This window comes from Sorex araneus, chromosome X, assembly GCF_027595985.1.
Source record: "Sorex araneus isolate mSorAra2 chromosome X, mSorAra2.pri, whole genome shotgun sequence".
Taxonomy (NCBI): domain Eukaryota; kingdom Metazoa; phylum Chordata; class Mammalia; order Eulipotyphla; family Soricidae; genus Sorex; species Sorex araneus.
The window spans coordinates 199,085,260-199,113,020 of NC_073313.1; the positions used below are offsets into that span (position 1 = coordinate 199,085,260).

At 37.8% G+C, this 27,761-nt stretch overlaps 1 protein-coding gene across 2 annotated transcripts in view; it reads right to left on the reverse strand.

Moving 5' to 3' along the window:
* The window catches only part of SLC38A11 (solute carrier family 38 member 11), a 65,583-nt gene extending 52,203 nt beyond the window's left edge, over positions 1 to 13,380 (reverse strand). For both annotated transcript variants that reach the window (XM_055122326.1, XM_055122325.1), the window contains exons 1-5: positions 12,996 to 13,380; positions 12,411 to 12,525; positions 10,501 to 10,575; positions 2,627 to 2,761; positions 1,293 to 1,358 (exon numbers count right to left, since the gene is read on the reverse strand). In XM_055122326.1, coding sequence (XP_054978301.1) covers positions 1,293 to 1,358; positions 2,627 to 2,761; positions 10,501 to 10,575; positions 12,411 to 12,525; positions 12,996 to 13,013 — 409 coding nt within the window. In that variant the 5' untranslated portion in view covers positions 13,014 to 13,380. The remainder of the gene's footprint in view (positions 1 to 1,292; positions 1,359 to 2,626; positions 2,762 to 10,500; positions 10,576 to 12,410; positions 12,526 to 12,995) is intronic.
* Positions 13,381 to 27,761: the final 14,381 nt, after the last annotated feature.

The following is a 27,761-nucleotide window of genomic DNA, read 5'->3' on the forward strand; positions in this document are numbered from 1 at the left end:
ACAGTATTAATAAATGAAAGTATCCTATAAGTCCACTGTATGGTAAGCACCATGTGCATTATCCTTTTTTTTCCTAACTCTATAACTCTATGAATCAGAAATATCAAAGTTTTCACTTAGAGATGAAAAGACTAGAACTCAAAGTGGGCACTAACCTTCTCAAGAAGAACAGATAGTTAGCTAGCAGTGGGTCTATAATAGTTTGATTTTTCAGATTTCCTGATTTCAGATTTCTCCAGACCCTGTGAGAGGAATAGGAAAAATTTCTAGCCCTAGATTTTTCTTTATTTTATTTTTGTATGTCTTCAGAACAAATGATTCAAGTACTGAAATGAAGTACTTTTTACATCACTCCAACTGCAACAGCAACTGTAGAACTAGGTCACATTCCAGTATGACTTGAGAAGCTCTTTGAAAAAAGATCTCTTAATTTCTGAATTACTCAAATAATAATGATATGGTGAAAGTTGTAGTATTATGGTAGATACTATAATATTATAGAGGGCTTTTTGTAGTCATCCCAAACAACCCAAATGTTGCTCAAGTATTGTGTATTAGACTGTTGTAAATTCTATGATGATGCTGTTGTAAGCTATATGATGGTATATTCTTCAGCACTTAAAAAATAAGAGCAAGCAACTAATATACTCAGAGACATGAATTAAACGCTAATGCACTATGCAGTGGCAGAAGACAGACTTGAAACAGCATATAATGTATGGTATAACTTTTCTGGCATTCTGGGAAAGGCAAAACTTGGGAAAAAAATCAGATCTGTGGTTGCTGAAGGCTGGAGATGAGGTCAACCACAAAGCAGGATAGAAAAAATATGGGAGAGGTGATAAAACTGCTTCGTATTTTGGTTGTGGTTGTGGTTATATGACTATACAATATGTCAAAACTCAGTACTACACATCAAAAAAGATTAAACTATATTAGTTATACTCTGATGGAATAAAGGAGGGAAAGGTCACTTTGCTTATTTAACAAATGGTATACCCAAAATCGTTTATGAGAAAATGTTAATAGAAGAGCTAGGCATATATGACAGAATATATTTAAAATATAAACCATTTAAAAATCATATTAATATAGTATAGCAGAATGAATTAATGTTGGTAATACAAATTACTATTAAATAAGTATAATAATATATTTAAAAGTAAATTAGGGTTATGGATATTATCAGATATTTGAAGTCATCTAATTCATCCATTTGCAAAATTTTTGTTTATAAATTATTATGAACCGCAGATTACAAATAACAATATAAAATAAATATGTTGACATACCTTCTGGGATTCTTTGGAAAACTTTGCTCAAAATATCTCCAGTTATTATGTTGTAACTTATCATAGCTGAAAGAAATAGATAAAATAATAGTCGCCACACCAACAAACCATTTAAACTTGAAAGCAATTAGTTGCTACTTCCCAAAGACTTGTGTAATTCAGCTATTTTCAAATATGTATTGTATTTACCAATATGCATTTCAAATAATTTTACAAATAACTGAACAAGAGGCTTATAAAAGACTACTAGCTTATATTACAGATAAATTTTTGTTTAAAAATAGATACTTTCCGGGGCTGGAGCAATAGCACAGCGGGTAGGGCGTTTGCCTTGCACAAGGCCGACCCAGGTTCAATTCCCAGCATCCCATATGGTCCCCTGAGCACCTCCAGGGATAATTCCTGAGTACAGAGCAAGGAAAAACCCCTAAGCATGCCGATTGTGATCCAAAAAAGCAAAAAAATAAAAAAATAAAAATAGATACTTTCTAGAACCTTATCCTTAAGTAATAGTGAATGTGGTTGGTCAATGAATATGTAATCTATTTTGCTTTTAAAATTCATTTTATAGGCTGGAGCAATAGCACATCAGGTAGGGATTTTGCCTTGAATGCGGCCAACACGGGTTCAATTCCCAGCATCCCATATGGTCCCCCAAGCATCGCCGGGAATAATTCCTAAGTGCAGAGCCAGGAGTAACCCCTGAGCATTGCTGGGTGTGACCCAAAAAGCAAGAAAAAAAAAAGAGTTTTACTCATTAAAAAATTTCACATTTCCACCATTAAGTTACAAACTTTAAACAACATGCTGACTTTGTCCATGAATCTTGAGCTTTATAAAAATTTTAATATTAGAAGACACTCATTACTTCCCTTTTTATTTCCAGATTATTTTATTTTTTCAAATTAGGGAAACACAGCCTAATCAAATAAGACCAACTCTCTCTTTGATTAATAAAAGACTCAGAAAATTAACTAAAAAGATTATGAAAAGGAAAGATTAGGAAAAAAGGAGGGAGGGGCTGGAGCAACAGCACAGCGGATAGGGCATTTGCCTTGCACGAGGCCGACCCTGCTTTGATTCCCAGCATCCCATATGGTCTTCTGAGCACCGCCAGGGGCGATTCCTGAATGCAGAGCCAGGAGTAACCCTGTGCATTGCCAGGTGTGACCCAAAAAGAAAAAAAAAAAAAAAGGAAAAGAGAGGGAGTTGAATAAGTTAACATTCTGAAAATACTTCCATTACAAATATTCTTTAATTACAAAATAGTAGCTATTTTACTCAGAAATAGTCATTCCAAACAATTATGACACTCATCTTCAAATTCATCTTACCTATGAAAGGATACAAAAACTGCAGTATAGAAAGGAAGAGATACCCTGGGAAGCCGAATGTTTTATTGACCAAAGATTGGTAAGTGTCAGTTCCAGAGAGGGTCCCTCCTTTTATCAACAAAACAAGAGAAAAGTCTGTAGAAAAAGTACAAACACATGTCAGATAACATTTACTAGAAAGTTGGTATGTTGGTGTGGAGAGGGCTCTTGAGCAGTGCTCAGGGTGCTCTGTGGGATAACTTCTAGAGATACTCAAGTCAAAAAGGAAGGAAGGTTCAGTGCTTAGTTCAACTGTACTGGGGTTGGGTACTCAGGCTCAGTTGGGCATGAATTTATGGCCCTGAACATGGCCTTCTGAGCACTGAGACATATCTTCCAAGATTTTTTTCTTAATATTTCGACAATCACCATAGAGAAGGGAAATTATACTACAGTATTTCCATGACAAGGCCTACTATCTTTTCATAATGCATTACCTTTGATGAAACAGTGCAATTTCCAGTTATTTTTTTTATTGGGGAAACAAATATCACTGTATCACTGTATCACTGTCATCCTACTGATTATCGATTTGCTCGAGCGGGTGCCAGTAACATCTCCACTCGTCCTAGCCCTGAGATTTTAGCAGCCTCTCTTTACTCGTTCTTCCCAGCGGTGCCGCATTGGAGGCTCTTTCCGGGTAAGGGGAATGAGACCCATCATTGTTACTGTATTCGGCATATCAAATACACCACGAAGAGCTTGCCAGGCTCTGCTTTGTGGGCAGGATGCTCTCGGTACCTTGCCAGGTTCTCTAAGAGCGAGAACTAGGCTATAAGAGGTCACATGGCTGCGAATACTTAAATATATTTGCTCAATGAACTGGCTGGAAGAGGGGAGGCAGATAAAAGTCAATACATCAGTTTTCTTTTCCCTACCTGACCAAAAAGTAACTAGCAACAGGAAGTGGTTCAGGTGTCCAAGCTATCCAGAATGTTGGCATTTAGGCATGTCATAGGCATTCAATGAGTGAAGAAAAAGAATAATAATAATGATTAAAAGACCCCACCATACATGCACAACAAAGTTTAGGGGATTCAGAAAATAAGGACTGGAGTGATAGCACAGCAGGTAGGGCATTTGCCTTGCACGCAGCCGACCTGGATTCGATTCCTCTGTCCCTCTCAGAGAGCCCTGCAAGCTATCGAGAATATCCTACTTGCATGGCAGAACCTGGCAAACTATGTGTGGCATATTTGATATGCCAAAAACAGTAACAAGAGTAATAACAGTCTCACAATGAAGGCGTTACTGCTGCCAGCTCAAGCAAATCCATGAGCAATGGGAAGACAGTGCTACAGTGCTACAGTACCTATTGTGCTGACATGACATAAGTGATAATGAGCAACAATGTATGCTGTTTGATCTTTTTAAAAACTTACTATGATGGCTGTGTGTGACTGTAGGAAAAGCATTATATGTGGAGTCAATGAAAGATGATGTAGAGCAGAGTACAGTGAATAGAGAGGGTGTTTACCTTGCACATGGCTCACTGGGTTTGATCCCCGTGGCCTGTGAAAACCTTCATAAATAATTCCTGAGTGCATAACCAAGAGTAACCCCTAAGCATCACTGACTTTGGCTCAAAAACAGCAACAAAACACACACACACACACACACACACAAAGACGATGATAACCACCACAAAAATGCTAAGCAATACTTTAACACTTTCTGTGTACCTAGCCTTTTCTTAAATGCTTTATAGATGTTAATTTGCTCAATCTTTGCAATTTTAGATAGGTGCTATTATATCTGATTTAACGAAAAAAAAAAAGAGGAGCAGAGAAGTTAATTGCCTGATTTCAGAGAGCTAGTAATGAATCAGGACTCAGCTTAATAGTGGGGCCTAGAATCATGCACTTAATCACAAAATCTCAGTTCTTCTCCCATATATCTACTGTCCTTAAGCGAATTATTTTAACCTTTGAAGTCAGCATTTTCTCCTGCTAAGACCAGTATATGAATATCTATGTCACTGAGCCAGATAGGTTAAGTATAATGACTTTTTTTTTGCTCAGTATGTATACAAAATTCAAAAAATGGTAAAGATTATCATTATAATTATCTTATAATTATATGAATTTTATGAATGTTTCCACAAACTTCTCTTATTCCATCTTTTTTCACTTACAAATATCCACCACTTTAGTCAGACTGAATAATTTACCCATTTTTGTAATTTTATCATTTCCATTTTAGGATTGGAGCAATAGCACAGTGGGTAGGGTGTTTTCCTTGCATGAGGCCGACCCAGGTTTGATTCCTCTGTCCCTCTCGGAAAACCTGGAAAGCTACTGAGAGTATCCCGCCCGCACGGCAGAGCCTGGAAAGCTACCCGTAGCATATTCGATATGCTAAAACAGTAACAACAAGTCTCACAATGGAGACCCTACTGGTGCCTGCCGGAGCAAATTGATGAACAATGGGATGACAGTGTGACAGTGTGACATTTCCATTTTATTTTACATGTCCATATTTTCATTTTCAAAGGAAACTTTCTCATTTTTATACCACTCACTCAACTTTTCCATAAACACTGGAGGAGTCTTCTCCTTCCCCAAACAAGATGACTTCTCTGAACACGGGTTAAATGGCAGTACCTTCCTTATCATCATGAACATGTATTTATTATGGTATCATATGCTTGTCTGCATAAGAAAATATTGTGAACTTCATACTTCAGGACACAATTCTTCACTGCTACAATGGCAACAGTTGCAAATATTAGTTGAATGAATCAATAACCAATAAAGCACAATGCTAAATGTACATGTATCTGAGTGAAATGTAACATTGTACACAACCTAATAAATAGATTTCAAATATGCCAAAAGTACAAAGTACATAGAAACAAATTTTTTCTTTTGTATGAAATTTTAAAAAGCTTCAAAGAAGACTCCATTTATCTTTGACATATATGACAGAATTTTATCAAGTATAGAAGAAAAAGAATGTCCAGCCTGGAGTGCTAGTTATAGATGGCATCATGAAAGTCTGTTCTATATGGGGAACAGAACCAGAATAAATAAAGTAATTGGCTCACATATTTTTGGTGACAGCAGTAGAGAAATTAGAGTAATTGGGAATGAAACTTAAAAAAATGAAGCTGGTCAAACTAAAAGTAATTTGTTATTTGCCCCCCTGTTTTCCCTATATCTTTCATCATTCGTTTTATGTTTTAATTAGAGGAATGAGGACAGGGTTTCAGAAATGTAACACTTGTAGCAATATGGAGGGACTGATCAGTATAAATAGGCATGGATAGAAGAAAAATTGCAGAGCAGCAATTTGGCCAAGACTAAGGAACAGAGCTTTGAATAAAAAACGGGGGTTATATATTTCTTTATAATTTTATAATTCTTTTTTGTTCATCAACATTTCTCAGATAAAAAGAGAATTTAGGAAAACTACCTGTTAAATGGGATATATATATCTTTATGACCTTTAAAAGATACAAAATAACTCTTGAGGCAAACAACCATGCATTGACAATATTTTAAAGAGTAATTCAGACCTGCTTGCTGCTATGTCTTTCCAGGTATGGCTGGCCTCCTCCAGCTGACAGCAATGGGCCTAATCTGAAACAGGAGGGAGGCCTCCTCCTTACTGGCTAAATCCCCGCAGCCTCCACACCCAACCTGTGCCCAGCCCCACTCCACAGCTCCTGAAGTGACAGATATACATAGCAAATGACATATTGCATATGGTTATTCTTCTTGTTATTTGGTGAAGACAGGAAAAGAAGAGAGAGAGAGAGAGAGAGAGAGAGAGAGAGAGAGAGAGAGAGAGCTATATCAGCCTAATTTTCTTAAAAACTTACCCCTAACACAACAAGAACACTAGAAAACCAGTGGGAGAAACATGTAGAAGCCCAGCAAGCTCGGTGAGGAAAAAAAAAAAAAGACAATATTACACAACATCAGCAAATTGTCAGAGAATGCCTTCAGTGACACCATGATAAGGATGTTCAATGAGTTAAAAAAAAAAAAGCACAGTAATCAGCAAAGCACAAGGAACTATAAGAGGGAAGTATAAGAGTTAAAATGAAAAAAAAAAACACTACTGCAGTTCGGAATGACAGAAATAAAGAACGTGGTAGGCAATATAAAAAACTCAACTGCAGTTCTGCATAGCAGAATAACAGCAGCTGAGCAAAAGATCAAGGAGTTCCAAGATGAGAAGGAGGAAACAGCAGAAGGTGAAAAAAAGTCTGAAAAGAAATGAGCAGCAACCAGAGAACTATGGGTTGAGTTTAAGTAGAATAATATATGACTCCTTGGAATCCCTAAAGGAAGGCTAATGAAATAAAGATATGATAGTTTTAGAAATAATCAACACAAATTTTCCAGAGATGAGGATTATAGGTACCAATATCCAGCGAAGATAGTCTCAACTAGTAAATCTTCAAGACATATTGTACTCAAAATGACAAATTCCAAAGATGTAGTTAGACTACTGAAAGCAGAAAGATCCAAAAAAAAAGGGGAATTACATACAAATGAAACCCTATAAGATGTACAGCAGGTCTATCAAATGAAACTGCAAGCCAGAAGAGTATGGAGGGATAAAGTGAAAAACTCAACAAAATGAACACCTTACCAAGAATACTCTGTCCAGCTATCATTCAGATTTGAGGAAACAACACAGAGCTTCATAGGCAGACAACAGTCTAGAGAATTCATAGCCTTTGAACCAGATTTGCACGAAACATTAAAAGAGCTTCTTGACATGTGGCATTGAATATGACACTCACCCAGGGTGCATATGATTTTCCTCTACTAGATTAAGAAAAATATGTTTTCTTCCAGCTTGCTAAGGGATTTTATACATTTCCAATAATGACTGAATTAACATCTTATTTATATTGGTTAAAATAACTTCTGCTATTCCCTTAAATTTTGTTGGAGCAAGTAATCCAAAATAAATTTATGTGCCTTTCAAGGGGGTAGGCTGTGGAGGTGAGAGGGAATCCAGTGACATTTGTGGAAGGAGGAGGACACCAGGGTTAGGACTGGTGTTGGAACATTGTATTCCTGAAACATCTCTATTATGAAAAACTTTGTATATCACAATGTCTTAATAAAAATTTAAATAAAAAAGAATAATCTACAGTGTATAAAGTATGCTATTTTAACTTAATACTTTTAAAAACAAAATTATTTTTATTTTTTATCATGCAAGTATTCAATATAAGTAATTTCTATTAATTCATAATGCAATATGTGACCGCAGATTACAAAGTCTTATGGTCACTGCTATGGTTTCACATAGATAATTAGTGTAGAAAGTCATTTACACTCTAATTTACTTATGTAATTGAACTTTAGCAAAGTCTCAGTTATTCAATTCTTAGATGGAATATATATATATATATATTTAATTTTTTCTACCTACCCATTTATAATGTGTTCAGATATATACAATACACATAAGCAGTGGTTATGATATTTGGGTAGAAATTAATTAACTTCCAATGCTCACTGACTGGAAAACAGGAAATTAAAATGACAAGGGTAATTTCCCAGATTGGAAGAGTGATACAGGCTGTCACAACTAGAATTCAATTCCTAAAACACCATCAGCTCATAATAAATACAAACATATGGAAACCAGATTACTAAATAATGGCTGCAAATTACAGATTAAGAGCTGTCTTGTGTCTAGAAGCAGTAGGTCTGGGAGTAGGAGTGGTAAGAAAGCAGGGGACTGAGAACACATCCTAGGGGTCAGTGTGAATGACAGAGTTCCTAGTTCCACTCTATGCAGTACATCCTCTAAGCACCACTGGGTGAAGCTGGGAGGCCTCTTGAGCACTGCATTGTAAGGCAGTGGTCCTCTGGCATCAGTGTTGGTCCAGGTGCTCTCCAGTATCAAAGGGACTGAACAGCACCACTTTATTAAACCATCAGACTTTGTTGGCAGAGAATTGCCAGAAATGGCCCTGGGACACCCTTGTCACTGCTTGGGAGGATTCCACAAATAAATTGTCACTGTCACTGTCACTGTCATCCCGTTGCTCACCGATTTGTTTGAGCGGGCACCAGTAACGTGTCTCATTGTGAGACTTGCTACTGTTTTGGGCATATCCAGTACGCCATGGGTAGCTTACCAGGCTCTGCCGTGTGGGCGAGATACTCTCAGTAGCTTGCCGGGCTCTCCAAGAGGGGCGGAGGAATCGAACCAGGGTTGGCCACATGAAAGGTGAACACCCTACTGCTGTGCTATCGCTCCAGCCCTCCCACAAATAAATAGGAAATAAAATAGAGCAGTGAGGAAATGTGAGGTCTTGGCTCTAATTTCATATATCTTGTAGGCTTCTCTCTTACTCAGAGAGAAAAATAAAATTGTGGGTTGGTATTGGAACTTTGAGAGTTTATGATATGGCATGTTGGTCAGAATATGAAGAGTAGAACTGAGAAAGAGGTTCTTGGGGCAGGTGATTCCTTCAACAAATCCTCTCAGAAGAAGTGGTGTGAGAGGACAGACAGGGCAGGAGAAACTCTCAGAAAGAAAGTGGCCTCATAGGGAGGCCAGCTGCAAATCAGCTCAGAAGAGGTAGTGCTTTGGGCTCCAACTGTCACACACGTTGGTCCCTCCTCAAGGAAATTTCCTGTTTCCCAGTCAGTGAGCAAGGAAAAAATACCCCAAATAGCAGCTCTTGGGATTCCATCAGTCATTGGCTCCCAGATCTGGGGAATGGTAACTGAGTAGCTATGGTGTCACAGAAAACATCACTCCCTTGAGACCCAAGTAAATACTCCAGAGAAGGGAACAGCTGAAATATTTTGTACCACTTGGTAAAAGAGCATCAGAGGCCCACTCATCAGCACCACAACAGCAGCAAGCACTGCAGGTGACATCTGCCTGTGGTTTTATCACTAAGGCCACTTTCACAGTGCTCTGTGGAGAAAACAAACTGTTGTGAAGTAAGCTGATGAGATAACAGGGCAAAGATAAAAGCAACAGGAAGCAAAGAAGATTCTGAGTTGCAAAACCTACACTTAGGTGGGGGAGTGGTAAAATATGGATGTGACGAAACATGTTACATGCAGAAGGAGAAGCAGAAGAGAAGTGAGAAGCAACTGCTTGCTGCTTTAGAAGACAGTGGCAGGGGCCGGAGCGATAGCACAGCGGGGAGGGCGTTTGCCTTGCATGCGGCCTACCCGGGTTCGATCCCCAGCATCCCATATGGTCCCCCAAGCACTGCCAGGAGCAATTCCTGAGCTCAAAGCCAGGAGTAACCCCTGTGCATCGCTGGGTGTGACCCCCCCCCCCAAAAAAAAAAATAGAAGACAGTGGCAGGCAGAGAGCAAGAGCAGGCCTGGACAGAAGAGGATGGGTCCTGCTGATTGAGCACCAGGGATTTCATTTCCACCTGCACTAGTAGAGCTGGAAAAGGTTGTTCATTGGTTTGTTCCTGCCCATGAATTTTGTGGGAAAGGAAGCCCCGATGTCTAGACTTTTAGAGCCATAATCAAAGTTACTCAGCCATAATTAGCCTTTAAAATGACTCCATCGTCTACCATTTGTGAGTAAAGAGGAAAAAGCACATGGAAAGGATTCAGCTGGGTACTTTTTAACGCTTTTCTTCTTTTTCTAATCTGTTCAAAGGATTAGCAAGAAAAGCAAATCTCCTCCTACTGAAGTGTCTAAATTCTTTAGAATTCTTAAATGTGCTTTCTAATTAGGAAGTTCAACTGCAGTGTGAAAGTGTGTAGGTGAATCTGTGTGCATGTGTGTGAGTGTGTGTGTGTGTGTGTGTGTGTGTGTGTTTGTAAAATGGTCACAGTTCATTTTAAGTTGCAGGAATAAATATTTACACAGTCTTTTACCTGTAACATATGAAACCCAGAATAAGAGCAATATTCCCAAAGGAAAGCCAGCCTGCTTCACTGAATAAGGCAATCCTGGAAAAACACAAAATGCCCCACCCATAACATTAATAAAACATAGAAATACAGAAGTTTCTCCAATTCTGGATGCAATAGGTTAGTACATTTACAAATTTATGTAACAGCTGTAAACAGTACATATGACTAAAATATTAACATATAAATACTTATTTCAGAATAAAATACTGGAAGTTGAGAACATAACAAAAGAACAAGTTTGCAAGATGTTGGAGTAAGACTAAGAAAATAGAAAGACAGATGTTTGTTTATATAAATGATGTTCAATTCTGAGTGAGGGAAAGACACAACTTAGAATACATGAAGAATAACAACCTAAAATATTTCTTATGTTCTAACCTGAATATTGGGATGATAATACAGTAGGATTATGAGACATGAGAGTAGATGGAGTTCAATGGGGTGACCATATAGGAAGAGAATATAGTGAAAGCAGACCAATTTTTTTAATAAAGCTGAAAGGGATATATAAAATTATTTCTCAGAAATTATTTGGGAAATGCACAGTTTTAGATTAAGAATACAATGTTTAAATTAAAATATTTCCACCCAGAATTTTTATTCTTTGAAAAAAAAAAAAACCAAAACCCACTAAGCATAATAAAGAGCTCCTTTTTTAAAAAAAATGCTTTGAATGTTAAGCTGACATGGATCAACTTCAAGTGTTCACATCAGGAATTATTCTGGAACTCTGCCAACAGAATTGTGAGCACCTCCCTGGTACATGGAAGCATAATTTCAAACAGGTCTTTGGCCTCACTTGCTTTCAGCTCAGGTCCCTCTATTTTCTGTTATACTTAAAAAAAAAAATAAAGCATGGTCTCAATAGTGAAACAAGTGAAATCAAGACACATAAATGTGTGACTTGTGGAAGCCAATAGCCAGATTTAGATAAAATATTCAACGATGATCCTAATTAAAATAGCATAATTCTGTGGGAATAAACTATATTCTTAATGAGTATTGCATTTTGTTGGATTTATTTTTCCTCTGCATTTTGACCAACTGAATGCTTTCAAATAGCAAAACAAATGGTCAACACTGAAAAAAAAGAGAAACTACAATGCAATATATTGATTGTTAGAATTTTCTCATTGCTTCTGAAAGTTGCTTCTTCTAAGCATTCATTTCTTTTCATTCTGATATTTGGCTCCTTTGATTTAAAAAATTATACGCATTTCCACTAAGCCTATTTCATGCTATTGTTTAAATGGTTAAGTTAATAAAGCATAATATTTTCTACTTTAAAATAGAATGCAACAAGGTAGGTAAAAAAGTATTCATGAATATAACTTTTTAAAAGATTATTATGTTTTCACATTAAACTTTGAGAAGTTTTTCAATATTTCCAAAAATCTGGAGGTTTTGCCCTTCTAGGGAGTCATAGAAAGGTGATGCATGGTAGAAACTTCATGTAGAGGGGGAAAAAAAAGTAATACTATCATTGCTCATGTAGTCTATAGAAAGAAAATTAGTATCTCCTATATGCAAGTCCACCATAATCCAAGTCCACTGCTACATAGGACAAAAGAAAAACTATAATGGAATAAAATTACCAATTTTATTGATTAATATTTTTCTTTTAAAAGTACGGAACACTAGCAGCCTAGGAAAGTTTGACCTTTAACTTAAAATTAATACATCAGAATTGAGGTTATTAGAGAAGAAAGAAAGTGGAAGGTGGGAGCAAAGACTAGAGGAGTGATGGCCTTTATCTGACGCTCCTTGGTGCGTTGGGGATGAGAGCTGTAGTGTGAACCTGTATTCTGAAAACATACAGTGTAGTAAAATAACAGAACGGCAATCAAAAAATACCAAACATCACTACTTACCTATGATACCAGATCCTATAATGGAGTTGACAACATTAAAAACTGCAGCAAACTGACGACACGTTTTCCCTTTTTTTTGTTCGGAAAGGAGGGTTTCTCTATCATCCGGACAACTCTGTTTTTACATCAAGACAATTAAATATTTAATAATGAAAGAAATTAGAAATGTTAGACCAATACTCAGGGTTGGTCTACATGACGTTGGAAATAACACGTTACGTGAATATCAATAAGAAAATGATGATGTGAATAATAATCAAGGTAAATAATAAGAACCAATAGTTCAGCTGAGCTATAGAAACCAATGCTACGTCCAGAGACCTGGCAAAGATTTCCAGAGAACTGGATTTAGAGAGAACTGAAGATGTGACACATGTGAAAGTTAACGGGTTAGACTAAAAACTCCCTGCCAAGAAAGTAAAAATATGAGATGAAGGCAAAGCTTTCTGTCCCGGGGGTGGGGGGTGGGTGAAACTTTCTACGGTGCTAACCCAAGACCCAGAATGGAAGGGATCCCACTTCTAGGGCAGAGAAATGGAAACTGATGGGCCTGGCTTCAAAAGCAGGCCCCGTCTCCAGTTTTACCAGCAGCTGGGGACCCATGGCTGCACCGAAGTCGGAGTCGGCGGTGAAGCGTTGGCGGCTCTGGGTTCGCAGCAGCAGCCGTGCCAGTCTCCGCCGCGAAGTGGCACTCCCGGGATCCGCGCGCGGCTGGAGGGAGCGGCCGGTCTGCGCGGTCCGGCGGGCGGCGCGGGCTGGTTGCCGGGAGCCCTCTAGGCTGCGCCCAGCCAATCGCACCTTCCCCCAGCAGCCAGGATGCTACCAGGGATTCTGAGCTTGGCTGCCCTCTCGGCCCGCACCCTTTGTCGTCCCTGCCCCCACTCCTGTTTTCACATCTTCCCCCGGTCGGAGTGGATAGTGGCTGCATTTAAACCCGTTCCCCTAATTAGCTGCTCTTGAACCAGAATTTGAAGCCCAGGTAAGAACGCAGGTTGCTCTTCGCTTTCCGAGGGGGAGCATCTCCAAGCGATCACATGCTTCCACCTCCCTCCCGGGGATTAACAGAAATGCCAAAGCGGATGTGTATATTTAGGATTATTATTAAAATAGAAAATAAATACAGGAAAAGAAAACACTTTTGTTGGGCAGACGATTATGGAGCAAGCTTTGGCCAAAAGTTTTCCTGCTGACTTAAAAAGAAAAAGATGGGTGAAGGTAGCCTGAATTGGAATAAATTATGATTTTGAGAGTATTTGATCTACAAAGAATTTAAAGTGACCGTTTATTGGCTTTTTTTTCTTTTCAACAGCTGATGGAATTGGGACCCAGAGCATATTCAATCACCCCAAAAACAAAAATACACCTAATGTAATATTAGTGTTTATCAAATAAATAGCTTTTTTTTTTGCCATAGTCATTTAAAGTCAAGGAGTATTTTTTTATAAAGCACCGGAAAAGTAAAGAGAATGCAAAAATAATCCCATGTATTCACCTATTAAATATTAGCAAATATTAACATTTTGTTTACTTCAGGTTGCAAAAATAAACATTAATAGGCGCCAGAGCAATATTATAGTGTGCAAGGCACTCACCTTGAACTCAGCCCACTGAGGTTTAATCCTCCGCACCCATATGGTCCCCCAAACTTAACCGGGAGTGATCCCTGAGCAAAGAGCAGAGTTAAGACCTGAGTACCACTGAGTGTGACCCCACAAAACAAAATATAGGAGTGATAGCACAGCAGCAGGGAGTTTGCCTTGCACGTGGCTGACCCAGGTTCGATTCCTTCGCCCCTCTCGGAGAGCCCTGCAAGATACGGAGAGTATCTCACCAGCACGGCAGAGCCTGGCAAGCTACCTGTGGTGAATTTGATATGCCAAAGCTACCCGTGGCGAATTGGATATACCAAAAACAGTGACAAGAAGTCTCAAAATGGAGACATTACTGGGGCCTACTCCAGCAAATTGATGAGCAACGGGATGACAGTGACACAGTGACAGTGACATAAATATTTACTACCACCACAGAAAACTTTCCTCCCGTTTCTGCTCCTTTTCATTCATCCAATACATGAATTCGGTGTCAATCTTTTCTATGCATGTTTTGTATTCTAACTCACCCATTGGTAGCCATAAATGATGTGTTAGTTGCCATAGAACGCTGAAATGTGTCTTTAAAATTTACAAAATGATCTCATATTGTACATATTATTTTCACACCCAAATGTTGAGTGTTTTATTGTTCTGTTTTGTTTTGAGCCATACCCTACCCTGCAATCTTCAAGGAATACTATCTCTCTAGTCCCTCTGTATATTGTTTTCAAGATGTGTGGTGCACAAACATGCAGACATAGTTTATTTTGCCTCTGAAAGATATTAAGTCGATTCTAATTTTACACATTGTTGGAGTCGAAAAGTGTTAATTTCTCTTGAAGTAGAATTGCTAGAACAGTGTTTATACACATTTTTTAACTTCTCTAAATATTTTCAAATTAGTCTGTAAATTGATAGTATCAATAACATTTCTATTAGCAGAAATGAGATGGGATTCCTCTTTTACTGCACTGTCAATATCAGAGAACTTAATTACTTTTTTAAAAAATTTTAAAATTTATTTTTTTGAGGGTACAGTTACAGATTTATACATTATTGTGCTCATGTTTCCCTCATACGAAGTTCAAGAACCCATCCCTTCACCAGTGCCCATTCACCACAAATAAACCCAGCATCCCTCCCACCCTCCCCAATCCCATCTTCCCCACCCCACCCTGCCACTGTAGCAGGGTATTCCCTTTTGTTCTCTCTCTCTAATTAGGTGTTGTGGTTTGCAATAAAGGTGTTGAGTGGCCATTGTGTTCAGTCTCTAGTCTACATTCAGCACGCATACCCTCCCCCCCCCATGGCCTCCAACCACATTTTACTTGATGTTCCCTTCTCTATCTGAGTTGCCCTCTCCCCAGAATGTGAGGCCAGCTTCCAAGCCATGGAGTCAACCTCCTGGTACTTATTTCTACTATTTTTGGGTGTTAGTCTCCTACTCTGTTATTCTATATTCCACAGATGAGTTCAATATTTCTATGTCTGTCTCTCTCTTTCTGACTCATTTCACTTAGCATGATACTTTCCTTGCTGATCCACTTATATGCAAAGTTCATGACCTCATTTTTTCTAACAGCTGCATAGTGTTCCATTGAATAGATGTACCAAAGTTTCTTCAACCAGTCATTTGTTGTAGAACATAATTACTTTTTAAGTTTTGTTCTTCTGATGAATTTTTAGATTCTCCATCCCCTCACCCCCCGACAAACCATTATTGATTGAATCAAAGACTTCGAACTTGTCAGACAAACTGCACCACTGAGCTATGGCCCCAACTGAAATTCTGAAATTCTTTCCTTCTCTTCACTCAGAGCTAACAGGACAGTAAACATAAGAAAATTCTATTTCCTTATTTTATTATTTTTAGTGTTGAGATTTAGCCCTGGGTCTCACACATGCAAGTTATGCTATAACACTGATCCACATCTCTAGCCCCTGATAATTTTTAAAAAAGGTACATTATTATTCTGTTAATTTGCATTATTCTCATCTACAGTGAGGTGAAAGATTTTTTACAATATTAAATAATGTATTTAAAGATTTAGGTTGTCCTCTTTGTGAATTTTATTTTATATGCTTTTTCCTATTTTACTTTGGTTATTAATTTTTTCCTTATTTATTTGTAAGAGAAAGATGTCTATATTCTTGGGGTATGAACTTCATCTCAGTTCATATTTTGTGCATATCTTCTTCCAACTTGTTAAAAAATTATAGATTTTTAAGTTAGCAAATGTTTACAATTTTGAAATATTCAAAATTAGTAACCTTGGGGCTGGAGAGATAGCACAGCGGGTAGGGCGTTTGCCTTGCACGCGGCCGACCCAGGTTCAAATCCCAGCATCCCATATGGTCCCCTGAGCACTGCCAGGGGTAATTCCTGAGTGCAGAGCCAGGAGTAACCCCTGTGCATCGCCAGGTGTGACCCAAAAAGCAAAAAAAAAAATTAGTAACCTTAATCATAATATAAGCACCTTGTACCACTTGTCATCCCATTGATTTTTAGTTTCCTCAAGTGGGTGCCAGTAACGTCTCAATTGGTCCCTATAATGTGCTATTGTAGCCCAATGGTATCTGCTCGCTCCAGGAACACGAAGAGCCTCAAACCGTTCATTCAGGATTTTGACGAAGAAGTCTGACCATCTCATAGGTGGACAGCCATGTGTTCTTCTGACGTCCCGTGGAATCCAGTCAGTAACAGCTCTAGTCCAACAGTTGTCTCTAAATCGCATTACATGTCCAGCCCATCTTATTATTGATGCCGTGGCAAACGAGACACTGTCCCTGGTTCTTGACCGTTGATGGAGGTCGGAACTCTGGATTCCTTCTCTCACTTGAGTGAAACGTGATACTCTAAGCATAGCTCTTTTTGATTCTCTTAAGCACCTTAAGAGAAAGAAATTTTGATCTTATTTCAAAGTTACAGCTAAAAAAGTGCCAAATAAAATGCTAGTAAACTAAATTCAAAAGGGTATAGAAAATTTAACAAGGACAATTTGATCATTGAAAAGTAAAACAAACTAAAAAATGCCCTAACTCCACTCATCAACAGTTTATAAGGAAAAACAATGTAATTAATTTACTATATACAGAAGAAATGTCTGATAATATTGAATTTATAATTTAAGAAGTAAATGAGCTCTAACAAATATCTTACTAATAGAGATTTTTGAACTCCTTTCCATTTTATTATGAAATGAAACAAAATATCACCCATGATCATGGCTTTTTTAAAAAAAATTATGATATTGCAATCCCAAGTTTAAAACAAGAAAGGAAACAGAAGTTAGCAATGTGAAATTGTAAAGTAGAAATGAAGCTACAAAATGGATAAAAAGTTGTTTTTAGAGGAGAACCTCAAAACTATTTTCAGAGATAATGTTAGAAATGATTAGAGAGTTGGGGCCAAAGAGCTAGGACAGTGGTTAGAGCACTTGCCTTGTATGCAGCCAACCCTGATTGAACCATACCTATTTTCCCTCAAACCTGCCAGAGTGATTCCTGAGTACAGAGCCAGGGGTAAACCCTGAGCACAGCAAGATGTGACACTCCCCAACAGAAAAACAACAAAAAAATAATAAGAAAGTCTAGGAAAGCAATAAGACAAAATGTTTGTCTGAAGAAATACCTTTTTAGTAACAAATGATTATTATCATGAAAATTTATGTCTAGAGACATTTATTATGTAGATACATTATTATGCCCATGGCCCCATGTAGTGTAATCCCATCAATTGCCAAGATATAGAGACTATAAAACAAAGCTCCTGGAAGGGATCTCTTTTTTGTTTTTTAAATTTAATTGAATCACTGTGAAATAATTACAAGTTTCATGTTTGGTTACAATCACACAATGATCAAACACCCATTCCTCCACCAGTGCAAATTCTCCTTCCACCAATATCCCTGGTATAATCCCCCTTTCCCACCCTCCCCCGGCCTCTGTGTTGCAAGCCATGATGCCCAAAAGTGGAGAGTATGGGGAATATTGTCTGCCATGAAAGCGACCTCTTATAGCCTAGTTCTCCCTCTCGGAGAACCTGACAAGGTACCTTCACGGCAGAGCCTGGCAAGCTCTCCATGGCATATTCGATATGCCAAATACAGTAACAATGATGGGTCTCATTCCCCTTACCCTGAAAGAGCCTCCAATTCGGCACAGCGGGGAAGAACAAGTAAAGAGAGGCTGCTAAAATCTCAGGGCTAGGATGAATAGAATACTGGCACCTGCTCGAGCAAATCGATGATCAATGGTATGACATTGATACACTGCTACACTTATTATTAATTTAAAATAACATAAAATATTAAAATTTAGGAATAAATTCAACCAAAGATGTGCACAGTCACTTCAGGTAAAATGATAAGTATTGCTTTTGTTTTGTCTTGTTTTGGTAGTTTTATGGATTTACCATAAACAGTTTGGGGCAGATATGTATAAGTTTTCAACCATTTTGGGTATAAATTACAGGGTTTTTCATATGTTTACTTGTTACTTCTGGTAGAAAAAAACCAAACTGTTTTTCGAAAGTGACTCTTTTATTTTTTATTTATTTATTGTTTTTGCTTTTGGGGTCACACCCGGCAATGCACAGGGGTCATTCCTGGCTCATGCACTCAGGAATGACCCCTGGCGGTGCTCAGGGGACCATATGGGATGCTGGGATTCGGACCCGGGTCGGCCGAGTGCAAGGCAAACACCCTACCGGCTGTGCTATCACTCCAGCCCCGAAAGTGACTCTTTTATACTGAATGATACAATGAATGAGAGTTTCTGTTTCTCATTCTTACCAACATTTGATGTTGTTAGTGTGCTAGATTTTGACCATTCCAACAGGTCATGATATATCATTTTATTCTTATTTGCATTTTACTGATGCCATACATTGTGTAGCAACTTTTTATGTATCTACTTGCCACCTGTGATATTTCCTAGAATCTTGGGTAATTTTTAACTAGGTTGTTTGTATTTTTCATTGAATTTTAAGAGTTCTTTTTCTATCTTTATAGAAATTCATTATCAGATATAGCTTTTGCAAATATTTTATCCCAGTCTCTGGATTATTTTTTTATTTTTACTGCTGAACCTAATAATGGTTCATACAATTACTTTTGCCATTAAATGTACCAAGTAGAAGAAACAATCTTAAGAGAAATCAGCTAGTAAATAGCTTTAACTAAGTCAGAATAATTTTAATATGACAAGAAATAGAGGTTATCAGGATAACATTTCAGTAATGAAATTATGATGTTCATTTGCCTTGAGGGCAACTGAGAAATGGAGAATGGCTTGGCTTCTCTACATTTATTAATGGAACCAGAACACTAAAATAAAATAAATGCAAAATACATAGAAAAGGTTGATACAGGTTGTATTATAGGTTTTTTTGCATTACAGTTTTAAATGCATTTATTTAACAAGGCAATGCTTTGCTTTTAATCCCCAAATATACCATAATATAATTTTGTGATTCCTACAATAATTCTTAAATGTATTAAAATATATTTGTTGACAATACTTAAGAATAAGATGGTATTTTAATGGGATGTGAGTTTAAATTGATGATGCCTGACACTTCAATTTATATGGTAAATCTCTGAAGTTGCTTACATATATTAAGTGAAGTATAGCTTCACTTAGAGATAAAGCTGAAATCTGAGATTCTTCAAGCATTGAACACTCAAGACAAATATACTATCCCTTTTAAGCACCTGTCACAAACACTGGAAGTCTTATAAATATTTAGTAGAAATGTATTTAAAAGATAAAACTTACAGCCCAAATACGAACAGTAAATGTAAAAATTTATCACTTAGTATTCAAGAGAATTACTTGCCCACTAATCCATTTTTTTTTTTTTTGCTTTTTGGGTCACACCTGGCTCTGCACAGGGGTTACTCCTGGCTCTGCACTCAGGAATTATCCCTGGCGGTGCTCAGGGGACCATATGGGATGCTGGGAATCGAACCCGGGTCGGCTGCATGCAAGGCAAACGCCCTACCTGCTGTGCTATCGCTCCAGCCCCGCCCACTAATCCATTTTAAGAGAAAAGGAATATAAGGAAATTACCAGATCCCTCTGCATAATGCCATTAGAGTCAAGTTTCTGAAAGCTCACAGGTGGTGACTAGAGGAAATAGTGTAGAATCCATTGAACATGATTACAGTTTTCATTTGGCCATTATTAACTGTGATCAGCATGTTGTAAAAATAAGATATGTTAGCTCTATACTTTGTAGTCAATCTTTATTTAAATAAATAACTTGATTAGGCAGTATAAGTTATGTACCACTGAGTGAGTTATGTGTTTGTCAGAATTATTGAGTGATCAGAAAAGACTAGGATGAGTGGGCAGAGACACTTGAAGAAGAATGGAAACTGGTCAGATTTACCTTAACAGTGATGAAATTTAACTTCTAAATCTAAAACCTGCGTTAAAAATTGTATCTAAAATCAACTGCACGGTCACAGGGTGGGAATATATATTATCTGACATTCATTTGAAAAGTTACTAACGCTTCAAATTGATAATGTTCAAATGATTCGATAATGTCATTGGAAAATGTCTCCTTCCCTCTTAGGCAAAACCTCCTGAAATATGCTACAGAGATCAAGGAATATGGTTGTGCAGACCATCTTTGTTAATTACAATGCACATGGGCTATTGTTTTTAGCTATGGAAATCACAGTTTAGGAACTTAAAAAAAAACTGCAACACATTCCAAACAGGGTGTTGTTTCATCTTTGTTTATGAGTAACAGAAAGCAAACTCAAATTTCCTTAGGAAGAGTAAAAGCATGTTTTTTAGAAGAATTTATTTATTTATTTATTTATTTAAAAATTCTTTTATTAATTCACCATGTGGAAAGTTACAAAGCTTTCAGGTTAAAGTCTCAGTTATACAATGCTCAAACTTTTTAGAAGAATTTATACACTATATCTAGCAATAGAAAATTTAGCAATACTCTATGTAGCTTTGGATATTTGTTTTATCATTCCCAGTTCTTGTCCAGAGTGACCATTTCCAACTTTCATTGTCATGGTGGTCCCTTCTCATTCCTAAAAGCCCTCCCTTCACTTGTGGCAAGCTTCCAACCATGGACCAGCTCTCCTGGCTGGTCCATAATACTATCCCTGGGTATTAGCCTCATTATATATTTTTTCTATTCCACAAATGAGTGCAATCATTCTATGTCTGTCCCTTTCCTTCTGATTAATTTCACTGAGCATGATACTTTCTGTGCCCATTGATTTATAAGCAAATTTCATAACTTTGTCATGAAAAATTCCACATAGAATCTTGACTTTTCTCTTTGGATCCTAAAAACAGTCAGTTAATCTCTTTCCATACTCCTGGGAAAATTCTGGAGGAAGTAAGTCTGTCAGGCTCAGCTAAGTACTGATGCTCAGCACAGCTTTCTTTTTCTTTTTTTTGCTTTTTGGGTCACACCCAAGCAATGCTCAGGGGTCACTCCTGGCTCTGCACTCAGGAATTACCCCTGGCTCTGCTCAGGGGCCCATATGGGATGCTGGGAATTGAACCCAGGTCAGCCGCGTGCAAGGGAACAGCCCTACCTGCTGTGATATCACTCCAGCTCTTCAGCATAGCTTTTGAACCACACTTTGAAGCCTCTTTGGAGGCTTCATGCTTAGACTCTAACACCCCTAAATTTAAGATCAATATAGAACTGGGGTTGGAGAGAGTCTAGAGAAACACCAGAAATAGAGTAGAGCTTGAAATAAGCCCTGAGTTGCTTCTGTTGCTTCTTGTTCTTGTTCTTCTTCCTCTTCCTCCTCTTCCACTTCATCTTTGTCCTCTTCCTCCTCCTCCTACTCCTCCTCCTCTTCTTCTTCTTCTTCTTCTTCTTCTTCTTCTTCTTCTTCTTCTTCTTCTTCTTCTTCTTCTTCTTCTTCTTCTTCTTCTTCTTCTTCTTCTTCTTCTTCTTCTTCTTCTTCTTCTTCTTCTTCTTCTTCTTCTTCTTCTCCTCCTCCTCCTCCTCCTCCTCCTCCTCCTTCTCCTTCTCCTCCCTCCTCCTCCTCCCCTCCTCCTCCTCCTCTCTCCTCCTCTACCCCTCCTCCTCCTCTCTTCTCCTCCCCCTCATCCCCTCCCCCTCCTCCTCCTTCCCCTCCTCCTCCTCCCTCTCTTCTTCCTCCTCCCTCTTTTTAAAGGCATTTGTTTAAAATTTTATTTTGCTTTAAATTTTCCTCCCTTGGTTGTGTTCTTTTTTCAGTTAGTCTCAACATTTCAGATGTTTTCTCAAAAAATATCAGTGCAAATGACATGACCTCTTGCCAGATAGTCAGGAACTCTTAAGTATAAAAAGAAGTTTTAAAATAGTACAGACAAGAATGAAAAGAATCCATGTCTATATTTTTTTCTAAATACTACTACCTTCTTCAACTCAATGTCCTGAAGGACCCACTTTTCCCTAAGGACTGAAGAAGGAGCTACACAGACAGCAACCACATTCTCATGACCTTGTTTCCCAGGGACATGGCCCGGATGTGGTGGGAAGAACAGGGCAGCAAAGCCATTACTCAGTCTATGTGCATGTTTGCCTGACCTTAAATGTCCTCATTACAAAAGCAGAAGAAATAGTAATTAAATAATGTAAAACATATTGCAAATAAAATTCAAATTTTCTAAAGGCAAAAAACCCAAAGATTTAAGGATTGCAAATGCTGACTAGTAGCAACCATTAGAGGAAGCATGCCATACAAAGGGAATATAAACCTATTTTAAAATTCATTTATAATAATCAAAGAACTCTTTGTTGGGAAGTATTTCCTACTAATAAGCTTATAAATTTTCTCTTTGGGCCTTGAAAAACAAAAGAGTGCACACACACACACACACACACATGTTCAACATCACATGATGCGGTTGGGGAGTGAAAATAAACCATGCATTCCTTTTACGTTTTTCCCTTTAAATAGCCAGTTTAGATAATAGAACCATAACTATTCACTCTTGTGCCAAGCAGTGCACAGGAAGCAGGTGGCCCCTCAATGCAAGAACCTGAGGACTCTGTGCTGCACAGTCAGGCCTTGTGATGCCTGGAATTGCTTGTACCTCCTGCAGCAGTTCTGGGGTGCAGGAGGCCTCCAGGGTCGCACCCAGTGGTGCTCACGGGGCCTCCAGATCTGCACCCTGCAATAATCAGTGTAGCAAGTGATTCTGAGGATCAAAAATGGGGTGACACAGAGCTTGGCTGCATGCAAGGCATGATCTTTAACCTGTACTCCCTTTGAATAAATAATTCCCTCTTAGCAATTTTTAAAAAAGCAACACAATTATTTAATTTAATATTTTAAATATTATGTCATTGTTATATTATTATTTAGAGAAAGGGGAAGCATTTAAAGTAATAAAAAACGTTGAAATAAAAAACAACAAACTCTGAAATCATTATTATGTCTGTTCTGTATTAGTTCATATGATCTCTAGTCACACTAATGGCAAGTTCCAGATTATATTTTTTGCATGTGATTTGTCAATTAATACTTCTTTACTACTTCTTCAACATTTAAGATTTGAGTGTCTGCCTTTATTTTCATATCCCTTCATATAAATGAACACAAGAATCTGTATTTTTAAAAAATGGTTTATTCCCAGAGAAAACTGATGGACTGAGGTAGCAGAAGCTTCAAGATTTTCTGATAATCTGAAATTGAAATCAGCAATCTGAGGTTTGAAGAATTGGGCTGATTGTCTTAAGTGGCATTGACCTAGCAAACACTTCATTAAGCACTCTTTTTTTTGTTTCTAAGTTCTTTACTAAAAATATAATTACTTGGGAATACATTCCCTTGATGTTATTTTTTAAATTTCTGACAGCCTATCATAACCAATAAATAATGGAGTCTTAGGGTCTCAATTCGAACTGAGTTTTTTCAAAGAGCTGGAGAAAACGTGTATCTGGGAAATACATGTTTTCTCTTTGGGGCTTCTCTTTGAGCTTTTTACCTTTCCCTTACTTGGATTTTGGCAGTTCTGGCATTTTGAGAGTCTCAGATTTTCTCTTTCAAGCCTGTACTTGACTGATGCCATTGGAAATAGATAAGCATTAATCTACTTTATGCTATTGCAGAGTAGAATTTATTCTTGAAAATGTCATGCAAGTGAAACATATATTTGTGTTTGGTGTCATGAATTTAGAATAATGATTTTGCACTCAATCCTGATAATGAATGCATCACCAATTCATGCATTTTTGTCTTGAACTAAAATTTTATTAAAATGATGCAAAACAACTGATTCATTAAATGTCTTTGAGTTTTTTCCAGTTTTTAGCTTTTATGAACAAAGCTACTGCAAAATTCTGTGGATTACTACTCTCTATTATTGAAAACAGTTGGGATAATGGGGTATATGTATATCTAGTTTCAAAAAGTGCGCACTCACTCTAATCAATAATGTATGAGTGAAACATTTGGCTCACACTACCCCCAATATTTGATAAAGATAGCTGTAAATTCTTGAATAATCTATCCTATTTTACTTTGCTTTTAGTCAATTATTAATGATACTGTGCACCATATATCGACTTTGAAACTGTCTTTTAAAAATATTTTCCCACAGAACAATGATATATCTTGTGGTAAAGCACGTGTCTTGCTTATGTATAGTCCTAGGTTTGATCCCTAGGAACATATGGACCACAAGTGGCAGCACCAGACATGACCCAAACTAAAATAAATAAATAAAAAATATACCCTTCCCAACCATAGTACTGAAATGCAAATCATCTTCAGAAAATGTTTGTTGAACTTATATAAATTGAATAATAAAAAGTGCAGTTTATAAGAAGTGTATTTGTGATTATTAGTTCTGATCAAGTAACCAAATGAGTGCACCAAATATGGTAATTTAAAAGAAATTGCATATTCTCTCCTTCTAACCAAAATGATCCCAGGCAATTTGTTCAAAAATCACAGAGGTAATTGGTGGTAGAACAAATATTTGCATATAGATTTTACCATTCTCTTCTCCTCTTTATGCTTAAATCAGAATAAATTTGAATTTATTTTCTATACTATTGAATTTTAATTTTATTCAATGCCTATTTTAGGGGGAGATATTTGGGCCATACCCAGCAGTATTCAGGGATCACTCCTGGTGGATTGGGACCATATGAAATGCCAGGGATCAAACCCATGTCAACTGCATGCAAGGCAAAAATCCTACCCACTATACAATATCCCCAGCTCCTTATTCGATGAGTTGTGTCATTGTTATTTCTTTCTGTTCAACATAGCAACTTTTAGCTGTGTGACAAAAATCTATCATTATTCAAAATGCATTTTTCTTCAGAAAATGTATTCTGAATTTCAGATTACAATAAACCCTTAAACCAACGTTTACTTTGGAACTCTACCTATTCATTAATCTATCTGTTTCCTATTTTATTAATGTCTTATAAGTACTTGAGGATTAACCAATTCAAAGGTGAATTGCCTAAAAAAGACAAAAGAAATTATGTGTGTATTTGCTTAGAGTCCTCTAATTGTGTTTAGGTCTGACTCAAATGAGCTGTATATGTTCCATTTACAATTGATCGGGTGGGATTCTACTACATTGCACAACCCAAGCCATAAGAGTTCAACAAGAGTCCTTTTATGTGCAGAAATTCAAATAAAACTTTGTGTGAAGCGATATTTTATTTTCACAAGGAAATACAAGAAATATAGTACTATAATAAAGCTCAGATGTTAAGGATAAGTTTTTTTTTACTTCTGGGGTATGGGGTACAGAAGTGGCAGTGCTCAGGAATTATGTGTTATTGGGAATAATAACCTGGTCTCTAGCCTGCAAAGCATGCACAATTATTCTTTAGGTTATCTCCTGGTCTATTGCACTGGAATTTTTTTTTTAATCAAGGCATCATGATTTACAAAAAAAATCCATAATAGTGGTTTTTTAAAGTTGTTTTCTTTTTAGGTCATACCCGGCAATGCACAGGGGTTACTCCTGGCTCTGCACTCAGGAATTACCCCTGGCGCTGCTCAGGGGACCATATGGGATGCTGGGAATCGAACTCCAGTCGGCTTCGTGCAAAGCAAACGCCCTACCCACTGTGCTATCGCTCCAGCCCCAATTTTTTTAAATTTTTAAATGAATCACCATGAGGTTACAGACTTACAAACTTTTGTGCTTACATTTCAATCATACAATGATCGAGTACAAATCCCTCCACAAATGCCCATTCTCCACCACCAATGATCCTAGTATCCCTCCCAACAAACACCCACATCCCACCCTACCTCTGTGGCAGGGCATTCCCTTTTGATCTCTCTCTCTCCTTTTGGGTGTGGTGGTTTGCATTATAGGTATTGAGTGGCCCTCATGTTTGGTCTATAGTCTACTATCAGCTTGCATCTCCCATTCCAAGCGGGCCCTCCAAGCAATCTTTAATTGGTGGTCCCTTCTCTATCTGAGCTGCCTTTTCCCCCAGGATGTGAAGCCGGCTTCCAAGCAGTGGAGCAATCCTCCTGGTACACATCTGTACTATTCTTGGGTGTAAGTCTCACATTCTGTTACTTTATATTATACAAATGAGTACAATCTTTCTACATCTGTCCCTCTCTTTCTGACTCATTTCACTTAGCATGATACTCTCCATGTTGATCTACTTATATGCAAATTTCATGACTTCATTCTTTCATTCTTTTCATTCATGGGTATCCTTATAGGGATCGCATTGATTCTGTTTAATGCTTTGGGGAGTATGGCCATTTTGACAATGTTAATTTTCCCAATCCATGAGCAGGGAATATGTTTCCATTTCCCTGTGTCCTCTTCTGTTTCGTGAAGTAGCATTTGCAGTTTTGTTTGACAGGTCCTTTACCTCCTTAGTTAAGCTGATTCCAAGGTACTTGATTTTCTGAGGCATGATTGTGAATGGGATTTTTTTCATGTCGTGCGCGTTCCCCTGGAGATCTCTCCGGCCCGCGGAGAGACAACAGTGGAAAGCGCTCCTAATTAGGTGGATTCTGTGAGGGTCCCGATCTGAAATAAGACTAGTGAGGTTAGTAAACAGGGGGCCCAAGACGACACATGCCGATCAAGGGCAACTTTATTAACTGCCACACTGGCTTTATGCTTTTCTTAGCAGGGGGTTGGTACATAAGTTGTCAATCATCAGGGAAGTGTCTTCTCAGACCAAATAAGGAAAGGTTCGGGGTGTATTAGGTGGGCTTACAACATTCTTCAATAGTAGATTGAGAAATAGTGGGGAGGGGAAGGCAAGGGTCTATCTGGCAGGAGCATCTGGCAGGAGGAATGCACAAGGTAGAGGAAGGTATTCTACTTAGGGGCGTCTCTTAGTTAACTGCCCTGGGCTACTTTTACCTCTTGAGTTTGGCTATTTCCTTTGTCACAAGGGCACCTTTGCCTCAGGTCAAGCAAAGCTGGTAATGGAATTTTCCGGTTTGTCCAGGGTAAAGGTTTCGGGGTCCTCTTTTGTTCAGGGTCCTGAGCAGTCCCCAACAATGTCGCTTTCCTCTTTTTTCATTATTTGCATATAGGAAAGCCATGGACTTTTAGGTATTGACTTTATAGCCTGTGACTTTACAAGTCTATAGTTTCTAGGAGTTTCTTGGTAGAGGCTTTAGAGTTCTCTAAATATAGTATCATATCATCTTCCAATAGTGAGAGCTTGATTTCTTCCTTTCTTATCTGGATGCCCTTAATATCTTTTTCTTGCCTAACCACTGTTGCAAGTACTTCCAGTACTATATTGAACAGAATTGGTGAG